This window comes from Trifolium pratense, linkage group LG3 (genome assembly GCF_020283565.1).
Source record: "Trifolium pratense cultivar HEN17-A07 linkage group LG3, ARS_RC_1.1, whole genome shotgun sequence".
Taxonomy (NCBI): Eukaryota; Viridiplantae; Streptophyta; class Magnoliopsida; order Fabales; family Fabaceae; genus Trifolium; species Trifolium pratense.
This window is the reverse complement of record NC_060061.1, coordinates 49,270,160-49,288,132: the sequence shown is the minus strand read 5'-3', so window position 1 is coordinate 49,288,132 and position 17,973 is coordinate 49,270,160. Positions and strand designations below refer to the sequence as shown.

Sequence of the window (17,973 nt, the reverse complement as noted above, 5' to 3'; positions counted from 1 at the left end):
GAAACAGCCCCCCACTTACCGCGGAAACGCTTGTAACTGACCCGTCCGTGTTAGCTTTCAACCAGCCAATGATCGGGGTTTTCCAAAGCACCAAAACCTCTGTTATGGCGCGTGTAACAGGTCTGATCGTGACAGACAGACTGTGCAGCAGCTGCTGTTCTGCCGCAGATGGCAGCTCCGTCATCAATGTCGCGCTCAATTTAATTGACAACAAAACCTTCATCTTTGCCGCATGTGTTGTGATCTTTGCATTGTTGAATCTAATACCATTTCGAGCCAACCAAATCTAGTGTAAAACATGCAGCACAGCAGCAGTTGCAATCTTAGTAAGTGATGCACTCCAAGTTGGTTCAAAGCTCTCAAATATTGTGAAGAAACTAGTAGCATTGAACACAGTTCTCAATAAGGAACCCAGCCAACTCCAAAGGCGTGTTGCAAAAGTACATGAGAGGAACAAATGTGAGGTTGATTCAAAGTGAGTGAGGCAAAGGTCACAAGCGGAAACCACGATGCAACCTTGTTTCATGAGATTTTCGTCAGTTGGCATTTTATTTTGAAAACATCTCCAAGCAATAAATGATGTTGATGGAGGAACAAACATGTGCCAAACCCAATCTGTCCACTCCTCTGGTTGTTGCGCCGCATATAAAAAATCATAGGCTTGCTTGGCACTCAAAGAGCCATCCTCGGAGGGACACCATACCAGTCGGTCCTCAAGTTCTCGACGGGGCAAAATTACTTGGTCTATGAGTGCTCTAATCGAAGCATCCTGCTGCATAATGCTTTCTGGTATATTCCATGTTCCGTTTTCAATAAAAGACGACGCCTTTGCGTTGAATAAGTAATAGGACGATGGGGGAAAATGGAACAGTTCAGCCCATGGAGTATGGAGCCAAGTGTCCAACCAAAATGCAATGTCGTTACCAGTGCCAATGAGTCCCCGTGAATTATTCTTGACTGATGTCACATGCCGCTTGATACCATGCCAAACCGAAGACTTCAAGAAGGTATTCAATGGCTGGCCCCATTTTAAAAATCGTGCTCGACACATAACCGCCCATTGATCATTGCAAGAGAGAAATTTCCAACACAAATGAAGCATCAAAGAATCATTAATGCGACGAAGCGAGCGAATATTCAGCCCTCCTTCAGCAAACGGTCTGCATACTTTACTCCAAGCTACGGTACAAACTTTTTTCGTATTGATATCGCCGCTCCAAATAAAGTTACGGATCCATCTATCTATCTTTTTCAAAAGCATTTGTGGCCAGGCATAAATGTGAAAGGAATATATCAGCATCCCATGAATAATGGCTCTAACCAATTGGACTCTCCCCATAATTGACAGCAGCGCACCCTTCCATGAGGCAAGCTTTGAAATGAATAACCTTTGGATTTCCAACAAAAATCGGGCACCCGAGGTAATTGAAAGGAATGCTTCCTACGCAGAACCCGAGTAAATTTGTGAGCATCAATAATCGTGAATTAGAAATAGCACCGGAGTAGAATTTACTCTTCTGCGTGTTGATTACTTGACCGGAGATTTGTCCATAAGCATGAAATATACGCATCAGGCAGCGGATATTTTTCTTTGAACCTTTGCAAAATACCATAATGTCGTCTGCATAAAGAACATGAAAGGGAATTGGCGTATTACGGCAATGCGTCATCAGACTGAGCTCTCCATTGAGTAAAGCGTTAGAGATGCTTCGACTCAGCACTTCTTCAGCAATGCAAAAGAGTAGAGGTGACAGTGGATCCCCCTGTCTGACACCCCTCGTACAGTTAAAGAAACCGGCTAGCTTACCATTCACAAGTACAGACAGTCTAGCGGAAAGCAGAATCTCCTCTATCCAAGCACAAAAGGTAGCGCAGAAGCCAAAATGCTTGAGGACAGATAATAGAAAATTCCAGTCCAGCGTATCGAAGGCTTTTCTGATGTCAATTTTGAGAGCAATATTTCCTGCATAACTCTTCTTGGATAGGACATTGATCGCTTCTGAAGTAATGATCACACAGTCGGAGATGTGTCTCTCAGGAATAAAACCACGTTGTGGAGAGATTATCTTAGTTGCTATCAACGAAAGTCTGCCAGCCAAAATCTTTGTTATAATTTTCAGCGCGCCGTCTCCATTCATGTCGAACACTGCTGTTTTTATATCCAACTCAGATGGGAGAGTGGTCAAAGAAACATTATCTTCCGGAGACACTAAAGATGGAATACAGTCTTGGACCATAGAGTTTGCTATACAATTATTAGTTTCACAAAAAATGGTCTTGAAATAATTGACAATATGGCTTTCCAATTCATCTTCCATAGTAATAATACCATAGTCATGCTGGAGGAAAGCAATCGGTTTAGAAGCTGTTCTGATTTTGGCTAACCTGTGAAAATAAGCGGTATTGCAATCACCAAAAGAAAAATTATTAACGCGAGCTTTTTCGCGCCAAAAATTATCCTGCTCCATTAGCACCTTGGACAGTAACAATTGTGCCTCGAATTCGCGCTTTTGCAGTTCATCAGTTACCCCGTTCTCATCTATCAGCACCTGCACTCGATTGACTTCTATGGCAGAATTAACATTGTGATCAACATTTCCAAACACCGCTAAATTCCATTCCTTGAGTGCCGCCTTAAGTCTCTTCAGTTTGGCTTGTAAGCAAAGCATCAGAGAGCCATGAACAGGTTTCGCCCAAACCTCTTTGACGACCCGAGCACAGTCTTCATGCGAAACCCAAGCTTTGTAAAAGCGAAAAGGCGCTGCATGCTTGGTGCTGGAAAAATCCTGACTGACCAGCAAGGGATGGTGATCCTGACTGCCACGCTTGATTACAGATACTATGGTCCAACTGTAAAGTCACAAATTCATTACCGGCTCTTCCGTTCGCCCAAGTAAAGTGTACACCAATAGTGTTGAGATACAAAAGGTGATTTGCATTAGTCCACAAAAGAAAGTCTTTGCAGGAGAGTTTAGGAGGAAGCCTCTTACCCCGTTTTTCATGTGCCCCAAGAACCGCGTTAAAATCTCCAACAAACAACCAGGGACCTCTATATTGTGACTGGAGCATGGTGAGATCTGCCCACAGCTGAAGACGTACAAGGTAGGATGTATGCGCCTAAATATCTGCCACATAACCTTTCACATTGTTATAAGAATATTCAAAAACCATGCACTGTACCGAAATAAAGAAGGGCACAAAAGCAACATCCTTTCTCCACAGCCCCCATAAATTTGGAATGTTTCGTTCTGTAGTTTTCACACAATATTGATCCATTTTCAGTTCCTTTCAACACCAAGCTGGTACCTTCACAAACTCAATCATGGGTTCAGCTAAGAATATAATGTCCGGATTATGAGAAACATAATAGTTTTTCAAAGCTATTCTAGTTTCCGGATTACCAAATCCGCGAAGATTCCAGAAAAGAATCTTCATAAAGACCTGTGAGAAGGTGCACCCCTCGAACGGGTGTTATACAGCTGTCAGGCGCTTCTCAGTTTCTGTCTCTCTTTCTTCAATTTACTCTTAGAGACAACGGGCGTGAAAGGTTGTTCCATCTCAACCATATCTGCCCATAGCTTCTTTGCGGCATGTAAATCTTTTTGCACGACATCATCAAAATCGTCATCCGCAACTACTCTTGTGAGTTGAGTTTCCGGAACAAAGATTACCTCCTCCTCTCCACTATTGTTATTTCGGACCACATCTAGTGACTGTACTACTACCTCTTCTAAAATTGGACCCGTCACTGGCAACTTGCCTTGGACAATTTCATCTGTCACGCCTTGCAAAGGCATGCTGTAACTGGTACTCGTCGCTTTTTCTCCCTTTGCTTCGGTGTACATAACTGGAATGTTGTCTTTAGTTGCGTTTTCCTGCGTATGTGTTCGCGGTTTGGCGCTTGCAACCGGGACTGGTAAGCTTTCCCGATGCTGGGGCGCATCCATTTGTGGCAATGTTGTAGAACCATTCTTCTGCTGGGGTTTAGGTTGTGGCTTAGCAACATATTGCAGCACCTGCGCTGCTTCCTTCTTCACCTTGATGATCTGTTTGCTGTGATCTCTTTCTTTGTCAGGGTGCAACCATTTGCAAGCAGTGATGTCATGCCCTAGAATATTGCAATGGGTGCAAAAATCCGGCAACCTCTCGTAAACCACCCCCAAATGAAAATCATAGCCATCCCTTTGAACAGTGATTTCATCAAACATTCGCATCGAGAGATCGATGTCAACCAGAATTCGAGCGTAATGCCCAAAAGTGCGCTTTTTTGTCGATTCATCTAACGACAGTGGAGTCCCGATAGCACTTGCTATTTCAAAAAGTGTCAGCTGACGCCAGTGTCATTTAATTTAATTATGATTTATGAGTTCCTACCTATTTTTTTACTCCGTCAGGGCCTTTTGTTAAAATTTCTTAGTGTATGCACATAATTTCAACATTGTTTAAATATTATTTCAAGTTTAATCACATTTTATTACTCGAAGTATGCACATATTCTTTAGTTTAAATATTATTTTGTAAAACATTTGTCAAAAATGAAATAAAATTATAAAATAAAATATCTTACTTCGTGCAGGGCGAGTCGTCCAGAGGTTGTCATGTTTGTCTATAAGGACATGACTTCTCGCTAACACAACCGCCGTATTTCATCCAGGCAAATGCATTTGTAAGCGATCTCCCATTGTCATCTTCCTTTTGACATTTTACCAAATTTTGGTAAACATCTTGAGGGGATAATACAATCCGCTCTCCTGTTCGTTTCGCATACTCAAATTCCACCGCACGCGGTGTGTGCATAACAACAACTTTATTGAAACAAGTCAAACTAACTTATTATCAACTTTATTGTTTAAATATTATTTCAAGTTTAATCACATTTTATTACTCGAAGTATGCACATATTCTTTAGTTTAAATATTATTTTGTAAAAAATTGAAGTTTAACATTAATTTTTGTCGTCAGTATACTTTAACTTTAAGTCCAATATCATTGTATGAAAAACAATTTGCATTAGACTCATTTCCGTTAGAGTAGTTGAAAGAGCAAAACAATCAACAAGGTTATTATGGTTTTTTCAAATGTTATCAAGTCTGTTTATAAGATTATAAGACTGCAAAGTGGTTTAGAAGCTCTCCTTGTACACTTTATGTTATAATCGCTTCATACAATTGAATATGGTTAATTGGATTCGTTTTTAATTTGTATTTATTCTTTTTTATCCATTTTGATTTTCTTTTCAATTTTTAACAACAAATACATCAATTTTATGGTCAAATACTTTATTCAATGAACCTCGAAAGTTATTTTCTTAGCTTTCTTCGTAATAAATTCGGATAAACTTCATGGACAAATAATACAACCAAAAATTGTGTATTGTCCTATTTATTTCTTTGTCTTTTTCAATTTTCGATGAAAACTTTCAACGACCATCAAATCATATTCATGTGATCCTCACGATGGTTAGAGATATTGATAGTTTCAAGCATAATCATATTATTAGAGGGCAGCGAAAAAAGGACACAATTTTCATTGGTTGGAAGCACCCACCTGAAGGTTTATTACATAATCATATTATTACAGAATTGATCTATAATATGTTTAGATCTAAACCCTTTCTTGGGAAAGATCCCATTAGGCAGCGGATATAGATTGAACTGTCAGGCCGCCTACTATATGCACCGTCTGTGTAAATATACTTTACACTGACAAAAAATAAAAACTCACCACTTTGTCAATGTACTTAAATGCATAGTAGTTGACTATTATTGAATGTCAGTGTAAAATCATGTCCTTAAAATTCATATTATATAATAGTATTAACATTATATTATGATTGTTGTCTACCCCAATAGAGGTCAATTCTGTAATAAACCTGCAGCTTTGCTTTATCGTCATCGTGTCTTTCAGCTTTTTAATAATGTTGTCCTAAACAGGTCTTTGATGCCAAGAAGTCATCGTACAATGTGAGCGATGTCGTAGCAAAATTGATCGACATTTCAAGAAAAAATCTTGAAACTGAAGTAGCAGACTGTCATTCAGATTCAATGAAGGTAGAAGGAAATATCAGCGAGCTTAGTAAGAAAATCATGGTAAGTTAGCTCTCTATCAGCAAAAAAAAAAAATTGTATCACTTTATTTCAAATGTAAATAATAATTGTAAACAAATTTGTTTCAGGCTTCGATTAATGAAGCTACAATTGAACCTTACGGAATAAAATGTCTTCGTCACAAAAGTGAGCACTACCAAATCAATGTTTATTTATTTATTATTTACGATACATATTAACTTATTTTGATTGTATTTGGTAGTGAATTTCCACCCAAGGGAAAAGAAAGAGGGTAGCAAAGTAATTGAAGAAGAAGAAAAACAGACAACAAAAATTAGTAAGTATTGAAACATGTTTACTTTGGTTAACATCATGTGACATAAACTGATAGTTTTTGTAATGTATAGGTGTTATCTCTTCTCCTATTGAAGAGCGAAAAGAAGAGATCAGACACGCATATACTTTTAACAAAAGGATTCGTTACAAAGTAGATTGGCTGTTTGAGGATATGACTGCAATTTTTTTAAGGGCAGCAGCTATAGAACTTCATATCAATGACAGGAAGATGATTCCCTATGACATTGAAATATTGATTTATATTTCAAGCATGTTAAGCTCTAAATATGGTGGAAAGGAAATGTCACACCTTGGAGGCATCTGGTGGGATTTTGAAAATTTAGGGCTGGACAAAGATGTAACACTTGAAAAGATGAAGCAAGTGTTAAAAGCAAAATTGGAAGACAAAAATGTTATCAAAGTTTGGGAAGACTTGCCTCCGATTGAGGTTTATTCAAACCCTAAGTACTGCAAGAGATTTTTAGACAAGTGGAGTGAATGTTTTAACTACAACCCAACTCCAAAGGGGAACAATGAGGCTGATTATGAAATCTTAAAGGATATAATATTTTGGCGCCTGAAAGTGAAATGGAATGATGAAAGATGTACGTTATGCCAAATTTTAATGTCATGGGCAATAAGAGTGATGATAAAGAGGGTACAAAAAACCATGTTGGTTAATATGATAAAAGACATGGTTTCAGATGAAGAAGTATTTGAGGAACTTTGGGTTGATGTGCAAAATCTAGTTGAAACCAGAGCAAGTCCCGGCAGTTATGTGGCCCTATTTTCTGAGGACAAGATTAACAAATGCCTATTGCGTTATTTGAGAACACTAGGTTACAAGATAGTTCTCATGAGTCGTCCAAGAAAAAATCAACTACAAAATGAAGCTTCTGTGCGTATTACCTGGGATGGGTTTAAGTAAAAAAGATTATGTACCTGGGATGGGTTTAAGTAAAAAAGATTATGAAAAGTGAGTTTCCAGTCACTATCATGATGAAAAATAAGCACATATATTGTTGTAAATATGCAGATTTCTCTAAGGATAGAATGGTGTCTTCAATTATTAGGAAAATAAAATATATAACTATTAGAGTATATTGTATTTCCTTAGTTCCCGATTAGCATATTTTTGGCTTAGCTCATATATCATGATTCAAGCTTGTAATCCAGATTATCAAATAATTTTCAAAAGCTCAATTCTCATATGGTATAAACAACTCCTGATCTTGGGGTTTTGCTTCCGAACCCACCTTCATTGAAGAACTCATTAACAAGGACAGATATTAGGTTGCAACAGAACATGAAGTAAGGAAAAGACAACTCATACTTCTGAAATTTATGTTAAAAAAATACTCAGACAAGTTTGTTTCATGGAATAGTCTCTACAATTTAATAAATAACTGAAAATTGCTAAAATCTTGAAGAGAAAAAAAATCAGATACCTGTAGCAGATTTAATGCGTTGGAAATCGTCATACTCAAAGACATCACCATTTGCTATAACTGGAATAGATAGTGTTGACACAACATCGGCAATTCCACTCCACTTTGCCGGATCTCTGGGCCTATCTAAGACATATCTGTAAATAGATTAAAACAAAAACATGAGGCAGATTTTAAAGCAACAAAGATAGACGGTTAATAAAGTCATGATCTAACTTAGCGGTGTATTGTTTGTTTGTCTACGTGGGCATGTGGCTGCTACACAGACCCGCCGCGGAGATGCAATCTTAATGGGGCCACCCCCATATTGATCCGTAGAATCCAGGAGCTCATAAACTTAGATTGGCACATCCAGTTTAAGCATACGTGGCGAGAAGGCAACATAAGCGCTGATTGGCTAGCTAATCATAGTTTAGCATATAGTTTTTTTGATGTAATATCTTTGGAGAATCCTCCTAGAGAGCTTCAGAGTATCCTATTTGATGATTTTTCCTGGGCTTGCATGCCTAGGAATGTGTGTTTAGTTCCTTAATTACTTTTTCTTTTGGGCTTTTGCCCTCTTCATGTACCAAAAAAAAAAAAAGTATCTTTCCCACATGGATTGTCTAAGGGAACATCATTTCATTCATCATACAATTAGTGTTTAGCTTATGAGCAAAACCAAATATCATTTTAGAGTTTCAACAACTGTAAAGAAAATTGATTAAAAAGGTTTGATAACAAGTTGTGGAAAGTAGTTGGAATCATGATCATTTAACTCCGTTTAATGTGAGTGATAAGTGCGGGTATGACTTCTGTGAGTAAGCTTGTCTTGTGGTGTATGTCTATAACGTTAAGTGTAAAACGGCGGATAAGGTGTTCATGAGCAAGCTTGTCTTGTGGTGTATGACTTCCGTCAGCACCGTCCTTGTCCTTTAATTGAATAAGTACAACCCAATATAATCAAGCATATTCTCTCAATTAGCCAATACTATCTTAGTATAGTACTGCTCATGGAAATTGCCAGTTGTCTTATCTCTACTAAGCAGCGCGTCCTTCTTTCCTCACATACGTGGACACTTTGACCATGCCTCCGACTAACCGTCATTCTTGGTTGTACGAAGAACTGATGTCTTGACTCTAATTATCAATATCGAGCTATGAGGGCTTTTTCATTGTGGCTCAGTGGTCTGTCTTAGCTCCAGTTGTCACTAGAACTAACTTTCTTTCATAGAAAATACATGAAGTCCTAAATACATCACTAGACTAAAAAACACATAAAATGACTCACAACAATAATAGATCATCGTATTGGCGGATAATAATCCAAGTAACAAAGGACTAATACATCACATAAACTGAGTCATGACTCATTAGTAGGCTAAAATGACAATGTGTGAAGTATACTTTTTATGGATGATCAGCTAAAGGTCTTTGGCTTCAATATGATGTTTTATAGTCTCTTGTCTAAAGTTTTTATTGGAAATTAGTTCTTTTATATACCAACAAGAATAGTCCGTATAAGATAAATGACATGCTTGTGTGGATTATTTTTTTTAATTTTATTGTTAACCTTGCTTTCCCTTTGATTCTCTTTCTATTTCAAGTTTGAACACTTTATGTTCTAATTGATGCTTATTTTCACATATAATAAAAGACTTGGAAAGAGATTTAACCAACAATGACAATTTTTTTGAAATTCTTCTCCATGAGCACGTCTATGAGAATACTGAAATGTTAAGGAGCTTCGTTGAAGATACACGCTTATAATTTTAAATTCAATATTTAATATCAGCAACAGTCATATATTATTTACAATCGATCAAAACTATCGATGATTAAGAGGTCGAATAGAGTATATATGTGATGCCAATAAAATTCCCAAGGTACACATGGTTGATTACTGTTCGTGGTTCAGTTATGTTAGAAAACTGAACCGAACCACAAAAACAGTTTAAAAGAACATAACCGAATTGTTATGCTTTCTCACGAACCGGATAAATGGTTCCGTGAATCGGTTCTGAACTTTGTACTGAATCGAACTGTTACTATACAAACCCAGAAGAAAGAAATTTGATTGCAAAACAGTGTTACTCGTGTAAAATTTTGATTGAAAGTAGAACTTTAGAAAGATAATTCATTCCCCAAGACAATTTTAAGGTGTCGTGACAATACAATATGAAAGCAGTTTGCTATTATCAGTTCAAAAAAAAAAAAAAACATGGTATGATACTTCCAACTGCATTGAACATAAGCATAGCCGGCAGGAGGTATACCGAGGTATACCTTCCAAAAGATATCCTAGTCAGACTGATCATTTGAGCACGTGATATTCAAAAAATGACCCGACTGTAACTGACGATGGTGCACACCGGATCTGCATCCCTTCACATATGAAAGCAAGTGATGACCAATTAATGCTGAGGCATCAAATAGGAGTTGATTGGCCCTTCATCATTCGAACGACATAGCAATTTGAGATATTCACGCATCCACGTGAGATGAATCTCAAGCTCCCAGGTCATAGGTCATCTTCTTCACCATCTTGATCATATTCAATGGAAGGAGGCTCTCCATTAAGATCCACATTAGCACCATTCAACTTTCTGACAAACTGTCCCCTCACTCGAGGCCGTCTTTCAGCAAGTTGTTTTCGATTAACATACCTAATTTTCTTATCAAAGCAGCGCTCTTTCCTTTTCTGTCTGAATTTGATCAACGCTGCCTCTCTCCTATCAACTTTACTTAATTTTGATTCGGATGAACTTGAGCCTCCGAAGGATGGCCATGAATGACCTGAAGGAATCTGACCAGGTTGTAAGCACATGTTTGATGGGTAATACGGGTGGAACATCATACCAGTGCCATGAGGATCGACTTGTGGAACATGATTGTAGTGGGCAATCATGGATGTAGCAGCATGATTCTGCAAGTCCTGGACATTCTTTTGATACATTTGTGCCGATGAAGGCATCATAACATGATTAACAACTCCTGGCATATAATATGGATATGCATGTTGTGCAGCCATGCCAGATATTTCAAGCTCAGAACGAGTCTCATTACTTGGATGCATCAGATTGTTGTGATGCAAATTTTCTTCATTGTAACAGTTTCGCCGTGAAGCTTCCATGGATGCAGGTGGAGTACAAGATCTCTCAATAGATAAAGAATCAGGTATACTATTGCTACTAGGCAAGTCTTCTTGCGATTGACTTTCACACATGTCTTCATTTTCACGTATTTCAAGGTCACTACTAACCCCTTGTTGAGCACATGCTTGATGCATAACTTCCATCCTCAAATGTTCGCGAGCATTGTTATCAACATGAACAATCCCTTCAAGGTTTCCCTTAAGCATTGATGATTTAACATATGTGAAGAAGGCTGATGACTCCCCAACCCCAATCCTTAGTTCACTCTTCTTTGGACCAGATGAAAAGTGTGCTGCAAAATTACAGAATCATCAGAGAGAAAACAATAAAATAGGAACAGCATATTCATGCAAGTAATATATATTTTTTTTCAGCCTTGGGAACTCAAAAATCCACTCTATTTTCTATATCAAAGCCAATTCAGATTAGAAACTATGGATATAAAAGGCAAGTTATCAGAAGTAACCCAGTTACATGAACAATATAAGGAAAGAACAGAAAATGAAGTGATAATTCTCATTATTGATTAAACTGCTAGGTACATCAAGTATTTATATACAAAGGAGGGAGCACTGTAACTATTGTACATTGGCTTATAGCATATAGAAACTCCTTTAACTACTTGTAACTACTGTAACTAGTTAGCTATTTTGTTAGTGAGTCTAACATATTCTCCAATTTATCTATTAGTTCATGTTCTTCTGCACTTGACTGCAATATCCCCCCACAAGATGGAGGCTGATAGATATTGATCAGGTTCATCTTGGACATAAGAAGATGGAAAGGCTGAGGTAACAGAGGTTTGGTAAAAAAAATCAGCAACTTGATTCTGAGAAGTGACTGGAAGCAGTTTCATCACACCTGCTTGTAAGTTCTCTCGCACTAGATGGCAGTCAATCTCCGAGTGCTTAGTGCGCTCATGAAAAACAGGATTAGCTGCTATGTGCAATGCACTTTGGTTATCACAATAAATGACCGGGAGTTTGACGCATTGAACCTGTAAATATTTGATCAAATATAGGAGCCATTGCAATTCACAAGTCGCAGCAGCTAAGGCACAGTATTCAGCCTCTGATGAAGACCTAGACACAGTTAATTATTTCTTAGTTCTCCAAGTGATGAGGGATTTGGCCTGAAACAGCTCGCCTTGTATCGACACAGCCTGCCCAATCGGCATCAGAGAATCCTAGAATGTTGAGGGTGGAATGGAAAAAATAAACCACGACCGGGGATGTTCTTTAGGTACTTAAGAACACGAATAGCAGCAGTGAAATGAGTGGTTGTTGGCTTGGAAAGAAACTGGCGGAGCTGTTGATCGGTGCAACACGAGGAGGCATGGTTGAGAAGACGAAGAATCAAGCAAATCGTAAGAAATTGATGAAAAAGGTGAGGAAATCACTAAGAAAGTGATGGAAAATGCAAGAAAATGAAGGAAAATGAGCAACGGAATCGTAATAAACTTTGGATTGTAACTAACTCCATGGAGGAGTAATTTATTGATTAAAATGATAGGTACATCAAGTATTTATATACAAAGGAGGGAGCACTGTAACTATTGTACATTGGTTTATAGCATATAGAAACTCCTTTAACTACTTGTAACTACTGTAACTAGTTAACTACTTGGTTAGTGAAGTCTGACTTATTCTCCAATTTATCTATTAGTTCATGTTCTTCTGCACTTGACTGCAATAATCAACAAATACACACTTACAAATGAATATTGGCTAAAAGAAGGTGAAGAAAGACGAGAAAACCAAATTTGATCATTATTTGTGTCATTTTATGGAACTCAATAGCCAGAATGGGTTATTCTAACATTATTTTTGAATAACTAGTTGGCCGTTACACAATATAACTTCAAAGCTAATGCAAGAGACGAATGGAGAAGAGAAACAGACCTTTTCGCTGATCATATATTCCATGGACATCCGGCTGACATTCTGATGCATGGTCATCTGGAGGTACCTCGACAGCAACAGCATTTGCAATAGTAGACTGTAAAGGTAAATTATATACATGAAATAGCTACATACGACAGCTTCCCTGACTTGAAGTTTCAAGCAGCTATATAACAATATGTTATGAACCCAAGAATTGAATGAAATAGAAAGAACAATTGAATTAATAAAATAAGAATGAATAGGAGATAATCTCACAATAGAGTCACTACTCTATTCACAATGTTTACAATATTCAAAATGATACCTAAACAAATAAGAATCTCTAACTCCATAATTTCCCTATTTATACAAATACATCTCTAACTAAACAAATAACTGACGAACTAACGAAATTCCTAGAATATTCTCCCTATTCTAACTCCTAACACAATATCTGCTCATAATAACTTAAATACCATTGGAGTAATTCGACATCAGCACCCATTTATACATGCAAAAAACTTATATCTATTTCTAGTTTCTACACGATTGGATTACCTCTGGATCTGTGCAGGGACACAGTGCCACTTTCCTACACTCATTCACATGTAACTCAATGATACTAGTAATTTTGAACCTTCTTCTTTTTTCGTAATTAATGCTATGACTTTTTATATCTTCAATTTATGATGCTATAATTCTTTTCAAAGTATTACTTCATAAACTTCATGGCCGTGCAGCTTAAAATTAATTTAAGGGTATTTAGGCCTTCAATCTGAATAGTTACATCTGTTCTTTTATATACACTCAGTAATCAACAATTTATTGTATAAATAATTTTTCGGGCTTACAATTCAATTTCTATAGCTTACAATTCAATCTCTATAGCAACACCAGACTCGAATACTCGATAATATCTCATTTACATTGAATGAGTTGCAAAGTGACTTCAAAGCTGAATTTAAAAAATCGCCTGAGCATAGATTAATCTATTTCAAGGTTTATCGAGATAAAAATGTTTGATTAAATTTTTGCATTATTTAAATCCTTTAGCGCTCACCTCTTGCTCTTGTTGGACTGATATTTCTGTCTCTGGAATAGTGTTTCTTTTGGACCTATCATCAGTGTCATCAGAGAACAAAGTGGTACTATTTGTATTGGCATCACTAGGCTCTGATGCTACCAGATCAAAGTCATAATTTAACATGTTCTTCTCTGAAAGTCCAAGCTGCATCATAAACATATAAACTATTTCAATTTGAAAATGGAAAATCCAGAAAACAGTGTTGTGTGTGTCGACATGTAAAGAGCATAATCAAGCTAGACTATGGTTGAGAGGCCACTATAACATTCTACATTTCATACATATTGTATCGCTGATCCCTATAAAGTCCATAAGAAAATTTCCTGGCAAGTCGAAGGATGATTATCTCTTTCAAAAATCCAACTCTTACCATGTGACAAAAGTGTGTAACATAATTGAATGCAAAATAAAACTCCTAAATATGAATGATGTCAGTTTGATTTTAATAAACATGAATTTAATACGCTCTTGAACAATTTTTTATTTGATAGCTTAGCTAATAGTTTTTGGTTTCAACTCTACACTGTAGCACATGAGTTAGCCTGATTTTGATTCGATTTGCAACATGGCTCCCACAACATGTTAACCATATCCCATGACTCCATTTTTCCATACAAGATTAGCCAAACTGTTGTGATATGTTAAAGAAAACATAATGCAAACTGACTCGCCTGGCCCGATCAGAAATCCAGAAATCTGATAACAGCTTCTCAACAGAAGCATAATAAATATGCTAACATATAGTATTTTACTTGTTTATGTACATATAAAAGTATGTGTAATATATATCCTATACTTGTAAAACAAGAGCTTTCAATAAGGTTTAAATTTTGACAATCTGCAGGCATGTTCAGTTTCATTTTTTGAATTTGTTTTACTATTATTTACAAAAGTAACAACTCACTTTCCTGTTTTCAAAGATTTATAGAGGAAACAGTGAGAACAATCCAAAACTCTGGAAAAACAAAGTGAAAACAAGGTAACATTTCTTTAATTAAAAGTAAAAACAAGAAGCGAAAATAAAAATGGAAATGGAAAGCACACGTGCAATCTTCTAAATACAATGGTTGTGATCGTGAAATCTGACAACACAACAAAAAGGTGTAAATCCACATAAGTTAGTCTTTGGCATCCATTTTATATTGCCCAAATTTTACAGTAAGTTGGTGGAAAATTATTAATAGGATAAATGAACCACAAAATTGTGAATATCCATAGATATGAAGTTGGACAATACAAACCATGCGCCTCCTTCTCCACATGTGCGTCCACAAATTTAATAGTTCGTTTGTGCGTAAAGGCTTTACTAGATAGTCCGCTGCTCCAAGTCTCAAGCACTTAACAACAACGGATACCTCATCTTGCGCGGACATCACTTATCAAAACAAGATATTCAAAACATTGATGAGGTGCAGAACATAATTAGCTTAAATTCAAGAGTTTTATTGGTTTGTCAGACCAAAGTAAATAACCAAATCTTACTTATCACAGGAATTCTGCGCAATTCTTTGTCCCGTGCTATGTACTTCAACATCTTCATACCCTTCTTCTTCGGAAGACCGACTTCAGCTAGTATGAGATCTATATGTTCCCCCTCTGCATTCAGTGCATCAATTACTTGTCTTGCTGATTTCACTGAAATAACTGTCATGCATGAAAAATCAACAGTTTTAGAAATAATCATAAACATAAATTGCATAAACTTTAAATTATACAAGCCAACCTCTTCACACTCACACCCTAAGAAAAAACTTCTCCATATGTTCATTCATACTATGATTTTTTTTAAAAATCTTAGACCTAGTGCTATCAATGGTGGATGGAAGATTATGGCTGCCGGCCAAAAATACATCACATAAATATGGCAAAGTGGCCTACGGTGACGGGTATAATAGGTGTTGTGTTGCGGTCTATGGCGGCTGGCATAAAATCCAACATGCCATAACGCTAGCAGACATTTATCAACAATGTTTAGACTTCAAAACTAAAACCAACTGATGAGAACCTAGATTGTTTATATATATCTAGATATCTAGAGTCTAGACGTTACATATTCAACAAATGAACGTCAAAAGTGAAAGCAGAAAATAATAATGTCAATCACCAATTCAAACCTAATACTAGAATTAAAGAATGAAATTTTACTGACTATAAAACTATCCTTTCATACAGTGGCCATCGAGGTTTCAAATCACTTTCTCATCACAATCCTTCATATAGCCATAATCTCATTGAGGCCGAATAGACATCAAAAACCTTGATGTCACAACACAACGGTCACAAACTTTTTCCTAAAACTGTCCAACATACAAACAAAGCTTACAAATTCAAATAGAATCATTTGACACACATGAGCAAAAGCAAAACAATAAAACATTTCTTTTGTTTTCAACTTCAAAAGATGACACTTACAAACTACATGATCAACATAAATAGGCCAAATGAAAAAGGGCATAAATAAATTTTAAAAGTAAAATAAAATTGAGTTGATTGATTGATTCATACATACATACATACATACCCTGATAACAGCATCTTAACAGAAGTGTAAAAACCTCTTGAGAGCTATTTGAATCGGTATCACAAAGCAAAATCCTTACTTTACTTCTATCAACAAAATCGTCACCAATCTTACCATTATTCCCACCACTTGTTCCTCTATTCAAATCAAATCCCTCTCTCTCCATACCTAAAATAAAAAACCTCTCTACAAAACACTATAACAAACAAAACAAAAAAACCCTTTACCTTCTAAAACAGCAAAAGACTAAAACTTCCACACAAAAAGATTAAAAATTTAATAATTTTTCCACAACCCCACTATGCAAAACCATTGATTATAGCTTTATAAGCCATAAAATTCAAAACCCATGATTGGCCAAGTTGCTCAAGTAACTATCTAAATCCGACAAAACCAGAATGATTGACAACGTTGTCAGAAGAAATAAACTGACAAAGATGAAACGGGTGTGTTTGGATGATCTTGGAAATGGTGGTGAGTAACTAAAATGCGCTGTGTGAATAGGGAGGGAGTAGGATAGTGGAAGAAGGGACGTGGAAAAGAGAAGGAAAAAGTGCAATAAAAAAAAAAAGGGAAGTTGGGGGATAGTTGGGTTGAGATAGAGGAGAGGACACGTCAGTTGTAGATCTTTATTTACTCAAGCAAAGCAAGCAAGTGCATCTCTCATTCACAACTGTGTGTAGGGTATACCTCCAAAATATCCCATTACTTTACTTGAGAAAGAAATATCAAATTAATAACTGTTCAAGATGATGAGTTTTGAGCTCAAGTCCAAGGGAAAATGGTGTTACGTGACACTAAAGTCAATAACTTTATTTTTAAGGGCATCTAAAGTCAATAACTTATTAAGATGAGAGTGTATCAAATGGACGAAATGTGTACACATTCAAGATGAATGTGAACAATGAAATAAATAACTGTTTCATGAGTTCCGATATGTGAGTGGAATGTGGAATGAATAGTGCAACATAAGGAGTAAATCAGTGAAGGGATAATTTATACGTTGTAGGTGTGATATTATGAAGTGCTATGTCTTGGTATGACCAATGTAAACTGCTATTGGACTTTTGGTCAGTTCCAAACAATAATAAATACATTCATTAATATAAATCGGGTGACTGACAGCAATTCGGCAAATCCAAGTTTCTGCCAACAATATGGTGTTGATACTCAAGAGATCACCGCTATCCCATACACAACTTTTTTGTTATTTTTTTATCAAGTGATTTAGTGGCTAAAAATTTTAAATAATTGAGATGACTGAAGCTCGAATCCCGACCCCTGCAAATGATCGAGGTTCGAACTGCGATATATATAATGTAATATATATTTATCAACTGAGTAAAGCTATACACAACTTTATTTTGTTCCCTACCGTTTCATAATATTGGAATGATTGTTCCACCCAGAGTTAATATAAAAAAGTGAGGCAATAAACTACCTTAAACAAGTACGGATAATTTGTTCAACAACTAATGAAAAATAATCCCCAAATAAGAAATTGACATGTAGTCTTTTTT

The 17,973-nt window shown here is 36.5% G+C and overlaps 3 protein-coding genes across 5 annotated transcripts; all 3 read right to left on the bottom strand.

Moving 5' to 3' along the window:
- Positions 1-286: 286 nt before the first annotated feature.
- On the bottom strand, positions 287-3,435 carry LOC123915305. The gene is made up of 4 exons (XM_045966442.1): positions 3,307-3,435; positions 2,991-3,087; positions 1,533-2,839; positions 287-1,441 (listed from the first exon to the last, which is right to left on the bottom strand). Exons 1-4 carry the CDS (start codon positions 3,433-3,435, stop codon positions 287-289), a joined length of 2,688 nt encoding a protein of 895 aa, XP_045822398.1.
- Positions 3,436-3,482: 47 nt separating this feature from the next.
- On the bottom strand, positions 3,483-4,600 carry LOC123915304. Its single transcript, XM_045966441.1, has 2 exons — positions 4,568-4,600; positions 3,483-4,328 (listed from the first exon to the last, which is right to left on the bottom strand). The coding sequence occupies exons 1-2, from the start codon at positions 4,598-4,600 to the stop codon at positions 3,483-3,485; spliced, it is 879 nt and encodes a 292-aa protein (XP_045822397.1).
- A 5,314-nt stretch (positions 4,601-9,914) lies between these two features.
- Positions 9,915-17,175, bottom strand: LOC123913537 (two-component response regulator-like APRR1). 3 transcript variants are annotated; one of them, XM_045964311.1, is made up of 7 exons: positions 16,454-16,573; positions 16,103-16,229; positions 15,415-15,576; positions 15,174-15,307; positions 13,909-14,076; positions 12,867-12,963; positions 9,915-11,257 (listed from the first exon to the last, which is right to left on the bottom strand). In XM_045964311.1, exons 3-7 carry the CDS (start codon positions 15,470-15,472, stop codon positions 10,332-10,334), a joined length of 1,383 nt encoding a protein of 460 aa, XP_045820267.1. In that variant the 5' UTR covers positions 15,473-15,576; positions 16,103-16,229; positions 16,454-16,573; the 3' UTR covers positions 9,915-10,331. The 3 variants fall into 3 exon arrangements, with proteins under 3 accessions (XP_045820267.1, XP_045820266.1, XP_045820265.1); XM_045964310.1 differs by lacking the exon at positions 16,103-16,229 and having other exon boundaries at positions 16,454-17,175; XM_045964309.1 differs by lacking the exon at positions 16,103-16,229 and having other exon boundaries at positions 16,442-17,106.
- Positions 17,176-17,973: the final 798 nt, after the last annotated feature.